At 38.6% G+C, this 12,155-nt stretch overlaps 1 protein-coding gene across 1 annotated transcript in view; it reads right to left on the bottom strand.

The window, feature by feature from the left end:
- Nucleotides 1-868: 868 nt before the first annotated feature.
- LOC140156698 (protein-glucosylgalactosylhydroxylysine glucosidase-like) overlaps nucleotides 869-12,155 on the bottom strand; it is a 57,952-nt gene continuing 46,665 nt past the window's right edge. The window contains exons 9-13 of the mRNA XM_072179631.1: nucleotides 8,558-8,767; nucleotides 5,724-5,791; nucleotides 5,235-5,411; nucleotides 3,331-3,631; nucleotides 869-1,059 (exon numbers count right to left, since the gene is read on the bottom strand). Of these exons, the coding sequence (XP_072035732.1) occupies nucleotides 986-1,059; nucleotides 3,331-3,631; nucleotides 5,235-5,411; nucleotides 5,724-5,791; nucleotides 8,558-8,767 (830 nt within the window). The 3' untranslated portion in view covers nucleotides 869-985. The remainder of the gene's footprint in view (nucleotides 1,060-3,330; nucleotides 3,632-5,234; nucleotides 5,412-5,723; nucleotides 5,792-8,557; nucleotides 8,768-12,155) is intronic.

Here is a 12,155-nt window from a genome sequence, read left to right as displayed (position 1 = left end):
AATTGTTTCAGAAAATAGTCCAATTTTGTTTCACTGCAGCCAAAATGTGCAAAATGGGAAAAATTGTAAAAACTTTTGGTATATGGAATGGTTTAAATTTCTTGAAAAAATTGCTAATTGCTAATAGAATTGCTAGCTTCCAGTGTTGGGCATTCCCTAGCATTAAGGGGGTACTACACCCCTGCCCAATTTTGTGCCTATTTTTGCATTTTTCTTAAAAATTATAGCGCATTGGTGACAAGTAAGATATGTATATTATAGGGCAAGGACTTCAACAACTGCACTGGAAATTTTATTTCAACACAGACAGCAGTTGTGGCGTTACAGTCAAAAATGAGGGAAAATCAATATTTGATCAATAAATCAATAACTACTTGCCTTGAGTTGAGTAGTTGTAGTCCTTGCCCCTATAATAAACATATCTTACCTGTCACCAATGAGCTATAATTTTTGAGAAAAATGCAAAAATAAGCACAAAATTGACCAGGGGTACCACCCATGGGTATTTACACAAAAAGGTCCAGATCAGTCCTTCAGTTGGTCTTCTCCTGCAGGGTGTTTCCCTGAGCCTGTGTTTGTAATTCAGCATCTATCCAGGCATTCATTTTGCCCATCTCATGAGGAAAGTCCCTGTCCAAGTGATGGGTGGCCTGGTGTTTAGCTAAACATTGATGGTTTATAATCACTACTTATGCTCCATTTTAGTGCATTATATTATTCACCAAGGTCCTTCAGCAGTGTCCAACTGCTACTCCTGATTATTGCGTAAAAAGTCACACAATGCTACGCCACTTGATCAGCGAATGAGGTGACGATGTGATGATAATGGGATTCAATTAGCCAATCAGAACCCCACTTCATGTTTACACTATAAACAGCACCAAAACAGCACACCGCTGAAGAACTTTGCCAAAAGCTATAATTGATTCCAATCACAGAGCACACATTGATGCGGTGGCCATCTTTGATTACAGTCATGGTTTACTTATCCTTTGTATTGAAAAGCTGTGTGTGGTTTAATGGAAGCTGCTGATTTCAGTGGTATACTCGTCGTTTTACCTGAAAATAACAAAAACAAATTTGTCGTTGGCATCACATACTGTTGTATCTCAAAAGGCTGCCTTGTGTGATTTTTATTATCATTGTTGTATTTCATCTTTTATGAATGGACATGAGATTGTAATATTGTTATAATACCTCAAAATTAATATAAAAAGTTAATTTTACAGTGTATCTCATCACAATTAGATGACAATAATAACAAAAGCACACATGGCAACCTTTTGACACACAAAAGTGTGCGATGCAGATGCCAAATTGATACATTTAATGATTTGTTTCATTTCAATCACAAAGACATTATGTTGAGAAATCAAACAAATTGTATATAGGTTTAAAACCCTACAAATGACCAAAATGTTGCTCTATATTAATTCAATTATTAGCTATCAAACCTTATCCAACTTCAAAGGATTGCTTCAAACCTCATTTATCCCATTTCCTTATATCAGTTACTCATTTTAGGGCTAACACATGTGAACTATCAGATCAATTGTGTCGAAAAGGGCAATTCTTTTTGATTAGGATCAGAGTGATATGTGAGATGAATGCACAACAAAAAAGCAATTAAAAAGGGGTACCGTATTCATTCCAATAAGCGCTCATGCCCCAATAAGCGCCCACCCAGGGTATATTCAATTTGCTAAAGGGTACCATTAATGTTGAAGTGGCAGATAGATTTTGATACAGGGAAATAGCTGGAGGACTACACATCCTGTGTAAACTTGCAATACATTTTCTACATCAGAAAAGCTACTAGAACGCCTCAGGACCCTTTTATAACGTCACGTAAATTCATCTCTAATAAACGCCCCTCCCAAAAAATTAGGTAAACCAGGTAAAAAATAAGCGCCCACCCAAAATGACTTTGTTAAGTGCCCTGGGCGCTTACTGGAATGAATACGGTAGTTTTGGTGATATCAAGTAGTATGACTTATATGTTTAGGATTTCAACATTATTAAAAGACCGAATTGCCAATTTTCAGCATTAGGCAGCAGCACCCTATTCGCATTAGCTTTGTATATTTAATTATTTTCTTTATTTTCCACCCAACTTACCTAGGTGAAAAATCAATAAAATAATTAAATGTCAAAAGCTAACATTAAATAGGGCACCTCCCCCTAATGAGATTGCATTGGACATATGCAAGGTAAAATTTCAACAGATTGTACCTTAAAAGGATGTATATTTAGAAATTTAGAAAATCCCATTGGAAAATGGCCAAAAAATGGCTTGTACGTACCCCCTCACCCCATCAGGTCCAGTACCACCAATCATAGTTGGTGCCTCCCATTGGATGACTCACACTACCCCACGCTGCTGCTTGTAGTGCAAAGATATACATTCTCCCAGGGGCGTAGCAAGAGCATCAGGGGCCCATGGACAAGGAGCAGTACGGGCCCTTTTAACCAGGACAGGATTTACCTTATGGGGGCAGGGGGCAGGCCAAAATTTGGAGGCCCCAAACTCACGTGCCGAGGAAGGCATGTGCACTGAAGTCAGTGGCCAAGTTTTGATTTACGTATAATATAGATGGGGACTAACATATTTTGTTCAGATGTTACTAGGACATTTGTGCGAAAAACACCCCAAAAAAATTCAATTTTGGACTATTTTAGAACCAGATCAACATGAATTTTAGTATTTAGAATGTGCCAAGCGCAGAAAATTTTATAATTTCGTCCTATAGGCCCCAAATTTTGAAGGCCCTGAACCCGGGCCCATCTGGCCCAATGGTAAATCCGGCCCTGCTCTCCATTATCAGCCTTTATTTAATTTTCGCTTTTGTGCTTGGGGCCCCTGAACCCTCGGGGCCCATGTACTTTGTCCACCCTGTCCCCCCGCTTGCTTACGCCCCTGCATTCTCCTTTTAACATCTACTCCTTCTTTTTGCTGATAGACTGAAACTTGTTTAAGGGGCGTGATGAAAATATTTGGTTCCACATTGTGTACACCATAATACTTGAGTGGCTCAGGCAGGGCTGGACTGAATTCATGGCCTGGGACAGGCTCAAATTTAGGGCACCTTGGCTATTCAAATCCACACGTTACACTCCCACCTCAGTCCCATCCCTGTAACATATTTATTATTCTCACTTTCCTTTTATTTCTTTTTTCTTTAAATTTTTTAAATGTTTTTATTTGTTCTACCCTCCCAATTTTGGGGCTCCTGGATCTTGGGCCCTGGGGCTGTGTCCATCTGGCCCTGTGGTAAATCCAGTCCTGACTCAGGGCCCCCAGACAACATATACATCCAATGGAGTACTTACCTATAACAAGCGCCTTTGTCACACCATTTGATAACAAGTCTAATGAGGGCGCTTCACTCTCCTGTGACATCACAGTTATTGCAACATTTGTACTATCAGCCTTGAAATCTATTGATGAACCCAAATAATTCAGACCAGTTATATTAAAGTGTTCTGATTTAGGGGGTAGATTAAAGTTTAGATCTAGTCTATCTTGGCGTAGTCTGAATCCCCCATAACCAAACAGTACAGATTGTAGGAATCCACCCATGCCTGTTGCAAAGTTTATTGCACCACTACCTGAAGAGGTTTCAGTCCACACCTGATGATAAGAAGAAAATAATAATGATAATCATTAATTTTTATATAATTAATAATAAACACCATCATCAATGATGAAAAAATTACACATGACCCTGCTTGGTCCTGCACTTACACGAAAAGACAGTATGGCTGTGCTTTGGAACATAAGGCCTCGTATCCATAGGCTGTTCCTTGTGGCGTGTGCCCTTGTTCGTGTTTACTTTTTCCCATGTGACCTGCCACACAGACAACGAACCGTAGCGGCCACTAAGCAAAACAAAGGTTCGTTGTCTGTGTGGCAGGTCACATGGGAAAAAGTAAACACGGAACAAGGGCACACGCCACAAGGGAACAGCCTATGGATACGAGGCCTAAAGTGGCGACCAATAACATATGCCCAACAATCAAGACTGCAGTCCCGTTGACTCAGAGTGAGTGTAGCAATCTTGACTCTCATACATTCACCCCCCGGGCCCGGTGTTCTAGAGGCCCGTAAAAAATAAAGAAAACATACCTTAATGGGCCCATAAAAGCAAAGAAAAGAGAGATCTCAGGGGGCCGTTAAAAAGGGGGCCATGACGTTCATTTTACCCCCCGGACCGTAATGGCTCTCGGCAGCACTGCATTCAATACCAAGGTATCATTTGTACCAAAGTCAATGACACTCAATGCAAAGGAGTTCACACACAAACAGGTAAAATCTAAACTGCTTCAGGCCTACAGGCTGTATCAAAATACTTGGTGCTGTGCCTATGTTTATGGAAAAGCATTTGTCTTCCAAATACAACATTGGATCCTCTTCAAATGAATAACAATGATCTATAAATATCTTATGTTGCATTTGATGTGGCAGTCTTGTCCATCAACACTGGAAGCTGATGGGTACCAATCATTTTGATACAGTATATGCTGTTTTGGTAGAAACAATAGAGCACTTTTTTATTTTTTAAATAATCAGCAATGAACATGTCAACATAATTGTTAACATGGTTCTTTTTGAACAATTCCAGTGAAAAATGATGTTGACTACTCACTACTGACGTTTCACCACTACACTACTGTTCAAAAAGAACAATGTTAACAGTTGAATCCAACATTCCAAATGAGCTTGTTCAAAGATGTCAACATATTGTTTGAGAATGTACACATTTTGCAAAATTGCAACATGGAAGAAACATTTTTGGGTCATGTCAACATGCCTCGCACAAACTGTGTGGTCTCTATAATACTGCTATTGAGTCAGAGTAGATAACAAATGGTGCTACTTCAGAACCTCTCCCTGAAACCAAGATTTTTAGATAGCAAAATATTATTTGGCCTTAAAAATTTGTATTGCCCTTTTTGACCCACCCTAAAATCTGAAAAAATGGTGGTCTTTTTTTTCACATTTGAATTTTTATACATTTGGTACAAAATTCGTAACATGTTTGGCCTGCTTGGAATTCAAACCGCACTCCTCTGATAAATTATTGTTTACCATCATATTTTGTGGTGAACTTGCATTTTTTTAAATAGAAATGGGGCAATTTTTTTAAATACCGACTGACTGACCATGACTTTGGAGCTTTATGGACAATACAAACATTCTTTTTAGGCCTTAATAAGAAAACAGGTGTACATACCTTAAATGGTTGTTGTATATTAAGAAAGCTTTTTTCAAATAATTCATTAGCTTTGGTCATATTTCCCAAATCCATCCATCCTACCGCAAACATTCCCCATGTCATAGCTGGGCCATTAGGGTCCGTCACATCCTTACCATTGTAGGACTCGTAGAATATGAGATCATTTTTGCGTACCTGTTTGGAAAGATGTACAAAATCTATCAATTTAAACATCGTAATACTTTATTGAACCATGGACCTAGGGATAGAAATTGACTGATTTTGCCAGATTTAACAGGTACTTGTGCCCCCTGAGCCTCATTGGGCCTGGTTTCAGTTTGTGCAACTGTGAAGAAATCTACTGAAAATGCTATTCTAAAAATATATATAAGTATGAAAAGTGTTGCAAACTGTGGTAGACATATATCTTGTTAGCTGTATATTTTTGTTTTATCATATTCTCAAAGAATATTGTACTGTATGATATTAAATGGCACTGGTGCTTACCTGTTCTGGCATATCAACCATCAGTGGGAATCCTAGCAGGATGACATCAGCTTGCTTTATCAAAGTACCTTATGAGTAAAAGAAAGAATGATAGGGTTCAGTTTTTCTTTCCTGTCCCATAAAAACCAATTTTGACAACCCTGATCAGAACTTGTTTTTTAATACTGTCAGTTTCAAGTTGACAATAGTGTTTACTAAACTAAACTGAGCTCAAAAAGAAACTTATAATTTTTACGACTTGTGAATCACAAAGTCAGATCTTGAAATACTGTCAATCAAAATGAACCAAAATTACACACAGGATTACCTTAATACTCTACTCAAAACACATGTCAGTAACAAAGCAGTTGTCCAACTGACACAACAGCAAAATGCACTGTCATGGGACAGCTTCCTGGACTTCCTTCTCTTTCACAGCCCAACATTTGGCACCCAGGACAAAAAATCTGTGAGAATGCACACAAGATCCTTGCACAGATGATAAAACGGTGCTGCTTTCTGCTTTTCATACACTTTTGTCATGAAACAGGGCTGGGTTGTGAATGTGGTCCAGGAAGCTGCCCCATGTCAGTGCATTTTGCTGCTGTGTTAGTTGGATGACTGCTTGGTTACTGACATGTGTTAAGAGTAGAGTATTGAAGTAAATCTGTGTGTAATTTTGGTTCAATTTGATGGACAGGATTTCAAGATATGACCTTGTGAAAAATTATAAGTTTCTTTTTGAGCTCAGTTTATTAGACCTTGTAGCATATAGACTGATATTGCACTCTGTCATGTTGACAAAAGCTTAAAAAGTTAACTTTTTAGAGTCTGTATTGAGCAGCAAGATAGCTTGCGATGCCATCCAGCGTATTCAGTGTAGTGATTACACTCCTCCGGTCACCTGACCATACGGTGGGTAGTCAAGTGACCGTCATAGATGGCAGGCAGGTCACATGACTCATGTAGTTTCAAGCTATTGCGGCCCATTATGGTTGCAGAAAGTAATTACGCATCCAGCATCCCTGTTGAGTGTGGGTCTTTGGGTCTTGATCACAAGAGATTCTCTGATCTTTCGGTTCCAAAAGTTATCCTCCCTACCGTTAACTTCTACTTGTCTAAACTCATGTCATGTTTGTGATTTGATGTATGTTCACCGACTGCTGTCATCAGGGCTGTGATTTTCAGCAGGGCCCTGCTTAACGTATAAAACACAGTTTTACATGTTAAAAGAAAATAAATATTTACATAAACATATAATCCATCCATAAAACCATGATTAAGAGACACATTGACGTAAAAGACATAAAAGATATGTATATACATTATTGAATATTTGATAAAAAACACAAGAAACTTCATAAGAATTGCATAAGAATATAAATATTGACATAAACATATAATCGAACCATAAAAACCATAATATTAAGAGACATGCTGATGTAAAAGACATAAAAGATATATATACATAAATAGGATAATTGATAAAAAACCATTAGAAAATACATAAGAAATATCCATTGATATGCTAAAAAACCTATTGCAATTGTAAACATAATTTAAGAATGCAGAGCAAGATGATGACTTCGTGAAATGGCAAGATACATTAACATAATTTCAGATCTTTTTTAAAAGCTGTTTTAAAAGACGAGAATGATTTTGCATCTCGGATATCCTTTGAAATAAGATTCCATGTGATACATCCTTGATATTGAAACATACTTTTACCATAATAAGTATTAAAACTAGGCTTGTAAAGATTTCCAGCTTTGCTTGTTCGTGTATGTACAGCATGGATAGAACTAACTTCATGAAATAAATCATTAAGGTAAACAGGTGCCATATTATTCAAAACTTTGTACATCATACACCCATTATAATATAAAATTCGACTACGAATATCCATGAAGCCTAAAGTCATTAACATATCTTTGATGTGTGTACGGAATGGCATACATAAAATAATTCTCATGGCATGTTCCTTGAACCTAGTGGTGAGTGCTCTTGCCGTCTCACTAACACAAGTGTCTGTGCACTTGGGGCAGCTGATTTTGTATATAACACCGCATTTATGAACTAGGAAGTTATCACAGGGAGAATAACTTTTGGAACCGAAAGATCAGAGAAGCCCTTGACAGACTCTGAAAAGGTAACTTTTTAAGCTTATTAGACCTTGCTTATACTCCTACTTGATTACAATAGACTATTCCAGTTGAAATCTATTACCCCCTATGGAAGACACAATCTAAATCTGCCACACAGGGAGCGTGAATTTCAAAAAGGGTTAAAAACCTACACTGGATGATACAGACTCTTCTCATCAAACTATTAAACCTACCTAGTGTATAGCCTTCATAATCTGGACGATACTGATTCTCCTCATCAAACGATAAGAACACAATACACGAAACCTACCTAGTGTGTAGCCTTCATACTCTGGATAATACTTATAGAATAAAGGTATTGTTTTTAGCCACTGTCGTGAATCTATTGTCTCATATAACACAGCGACATCATTATTTTAAGTAAAACAACAAGGCATGTTATATGAGACGATAGATGCACCACAGCAGCTAAAACATTACCTTTATCCTCATTCTTAAACACTCAATTAAAAAGAAAATATCATAAGAATACCAAATTTTAATCAAATTAAAAGGAATTACCTTGGGCTTAAAATCGATCAGTCCCGTTGTTGCTATGCGCCTCCGATTGGTTCAAAGAGCAAGTACATGTATCGTGTTGATGCAAACATGCTGAAGCGTGTTATATCATGTCATGGGTACGAACCAATAAGATTGCAGGAACGTTCAAGTGTTTAAGAATGATTCTTCTTATCAAACTATTAAACCTACCTAGTGTATATCCTTCATACTCTGGATGATACTGATTCTTCTCATCAAACAAGATAAACATGTGATCAGCAATATTTGTCCAATTCTTTGGTACTGTTGCATTGATGAATTGAGCAGCATATGTGGGCAGATTGAGTGAAATCTTAGCTATGTTGTTGGTGTACACTGAGTTGTCTACATTCTGATGGTACTCATCTGGCGGCATGACACCTGAAAGAAAATGATTATAAGTGGCATACAGGTGTGATTAAAGCCATATGTTTGATTTGCATTAAGAAGAGATTCCTATTTAAATGTTAGTTTTCACTGAACACATTGTCCACTTTTAATTTTGAGCCAAAAAAAATGAGGTAAAAAAGGTAATTGTTATTTCATTCCAGCGCCTATAATGTGTGTAGCAGCTTGCCGACCATATCATTTTCATGAATATTGGCGTAGCTTCACACAGCTTGGAGTATGAACATCACATCATCATCAGTCGGCCGCGGAGCAGGCGACCTACAAGCTTTCTCCAACTGTTGCGATCTTGGGCAAGCGAAACAATTTTGTTTGGCTGCAGCATCCCTTCAGTATCTCCCAGGAGGTGCTGTACATACTGTAAGTACAGTGTCCGCGTCATCGTCGGTTTCCTCTTCCCATGTGGTGGAATATAAAGGGCATATTCTTTCACAGGCTCGTCATCTTCAAGACGCAGTATATGGCCGAGAAATTTGAGTTGATGAATCTTGACTCTGGCAATCAGTGGAGTGGTGTTGGTCAGATTGTAGATGGTTTCATTTGGGATCCGATCCACACGCTTGATGTTTAACATGATTCTGTAGCAAGATGTTGCAAAGGCATTGATCTTGTTTTCCATGTCCTTGGTGATTACCCATGACTCGCAACCGTACAGAAGGATAGTGACACAAGTTGTCTCAAACAGCTTGATTTTTGTTCGATTGGCAGGGATGGGCTTCTCCAAAGGCGTTCCCAGTTTCCAGAAAGCGCCCAGGCTAGTGCTATTCTTCTTTTTAGGTCTCCAACACTAGAGCCCATCTTGGAACCCAAGTACTTGAAGTCTGTGACATGGTTGATGGTACTACCATAGACTTCAAGTGCTGGCTGGGCGTTACCGTTTGCAGTCATATATTCTGTCTTAGGTGCGCTGATGACAAGGCCTAGATCTGCTGCTGCTGTTGCAGTCCTAGTAAGCTGTGACTGGGCCCGGGCTATAGAAGATTCCATCAGGGCAATATCATCAGCAAAATCCAGGTCATTCAGCATCTTAGCAGGATACCTGCTTGACCGACGTGGGTAGGTAACAATTCCAGCGTCAATTCCAGAAGTTGATTTCTTCAGGAGGTAGTCTACCAGGATAATGAACAGGAATGGTGCCAACACATCACCCTGAAGCACTCCAGTTGTTACTTGGAAAGGCTCTGAGATACTTCCATCTACCATAACGGCACTATTGGAGTCCTTATAGAGCACCTGGATGGCATTGACCACAACCTTTGGTATTCCATAATGCCGCAGCACTAAGAACATGACGGACCTGTTGATGGAGTCAAAGGCTTTTTTGAAGTCCACAAAAGTGACTGTCAAGGGAAGTTGGTACTCCTTGAAGCCTTCCATGATCCTCCTCAAAATGTGTATTTGCTGAGCACAGCTTCGACCTGATCTAAAGCCAGCCTGGTTGCTTCTCAGTAAAGGATCAATGTGAGGTCGGATTCTGATCAGAAGGATCTTGTTGTACACTTTTGCGGCAATGGACATAAGTGAAATACCATGGTAGTTTGTCATGAGAGAGAGGTCGCCTTTCTTTGGTAGAGGAATGATGACATTTGTGACCCACTGACGTGGCGGTGTCAGCGTTGAGAATACTTCCATACAGAATTTGAGAATCATATCAATCATGCTATCCTCCTATGAACAAACAAGATATACAAATCAATTGCGATATGCATACAGTTTATACATCACTGATTCAATGGTTTATTTGATACACGCGCACACAATGTGTTTATCCACTTCTTGATCGAAAAAAAAAAAAAAAAACGGAGATCTCCAGTTTTATTATGAAAACTTTTTTAAATTACAGTAAAATTTAAGTTTTCATAATAAAACTGGAGATCTCCGTTTTTTTCAATGTTCACTTCAGGCTTAGTCTTTCACATGGTATTTTTGTACACCATTGGGCATTACAATGATGCAAAAAGTAGAAATTCAACAAAAAAATGAGGGTGTCGCTGTGGAGCAAATCACACAGTACGGCTTTAAGGTGTTTAACTTCTGTGATGTTTAGGGGTCCTTGGGTCAATATCATATGGGGATGATTGTCTGTATTGTAAAGCTTGTGGCATGTGTGTAAATGTCATTGCTGTCGCCAACTATGATGATAATGACGATGATGATCGTGATGATGATCATGACAATGATCATGATCTAATAAATGTTGGTCATAAATATTATGATGATGAGCTACGTGCAAATGTTTAAGAGCCATTCAGGCCCTTTGCATGCTTAGGGTGGAAAATTTATGGGCTCTCATTAATTGTTATGGTCCCAAACTCAATTGTATATTTGACAAATGATAATATGTTAATGTTAAACTGGTCCACATTTAAGTGACACTTTTTACCTGTGAAATCACAAATCCACAACAGGTTCTACATGTACCATATTATAACAGGACAGGATTGATGTTGAGGTCAGCACAGCATTGAGTTTGTATTGCTGACTTTCAGTGGCGAGATTTTTGTTGACATTGGGGGATGGGGTTTCAAAATTTTCTTGAAGTAATGTGAATCCAGCACCTTTTGGTGACCAAATAAGTTTATGGTACAAATGCCCGCGAAACGCACAGAACATTTTGCCATATTGAAGCAAAACTGGTGAAATATGGTTCAAAAGTTAATTAAAAAATTTGGCACTTTTGGGGCTAAAATGGTCAAATATGAGGTTAATTTGGTCAGAAACCCACATATAGGCATCAACATGGGGGGAGATGAGTGTATGGACCATACCATACCCCCTGGCAAAATATTAGGGGGATTTATCCCCCCATCCCCCAGGACGCCTATGCTGACTTTGGGTAGTGTACCAGCTGGCCTACAGTGATTTTGACTAGCAGTTTGTCCGAGGTCCACCTTATTTCTATCACTCATCATCATCAGACGATGACAACAACGTCATCGTCAACAACAATAACATCACTATCACCACAACCCTCACCATCCCTTTCATCACCATTACATTATCAGGATTCATGGATCTAGTAGGTATCAAAACAAAACTGCATGAAAAAATCTTAAAACCTTGTATTTTCATTTACTTTTGCTCAAGGAAGGAAGATAATATATCTTGAGACTGGGAGTAATCCTGAAAATGTAACCCCCAGAGGATTCTCAATTTCTTATCCTCATATAATCATCATTTCATAAGAAGTTTGCACACAACACTGATTCACAGCCCCTCTAACACTCTATAACCAAAATCTGGTTAATATACTTAGTGCACTACTTATACCTACCTTTGATCACATAGGCCTTCTTTGATTCATCATATTCAGACCGTGATGCCCAGAAGTCAGCCAACCCAGTCACAATCTCCCAACCTC

The sequence above is a fragment of the Amphiura filiformis genome, chromosome 7 (assembly GCF_039555335.1).
Source record: "Amphiura filiformis chromosome 7, Afil_fr2py, whole genome shotgun sequence".
In the NCBI taxonomy this organism is placed as follows: domain Eukaryota; kingdom Metazoa; phylum Echinodermata; class Ophiuroidea; order Amphilepidida; family Amphiuridae; genus Amphiura; species Amphiura filiformis.
This window is presented reverse-complemented; position numbering and strand designations above follow the sequence as displayed.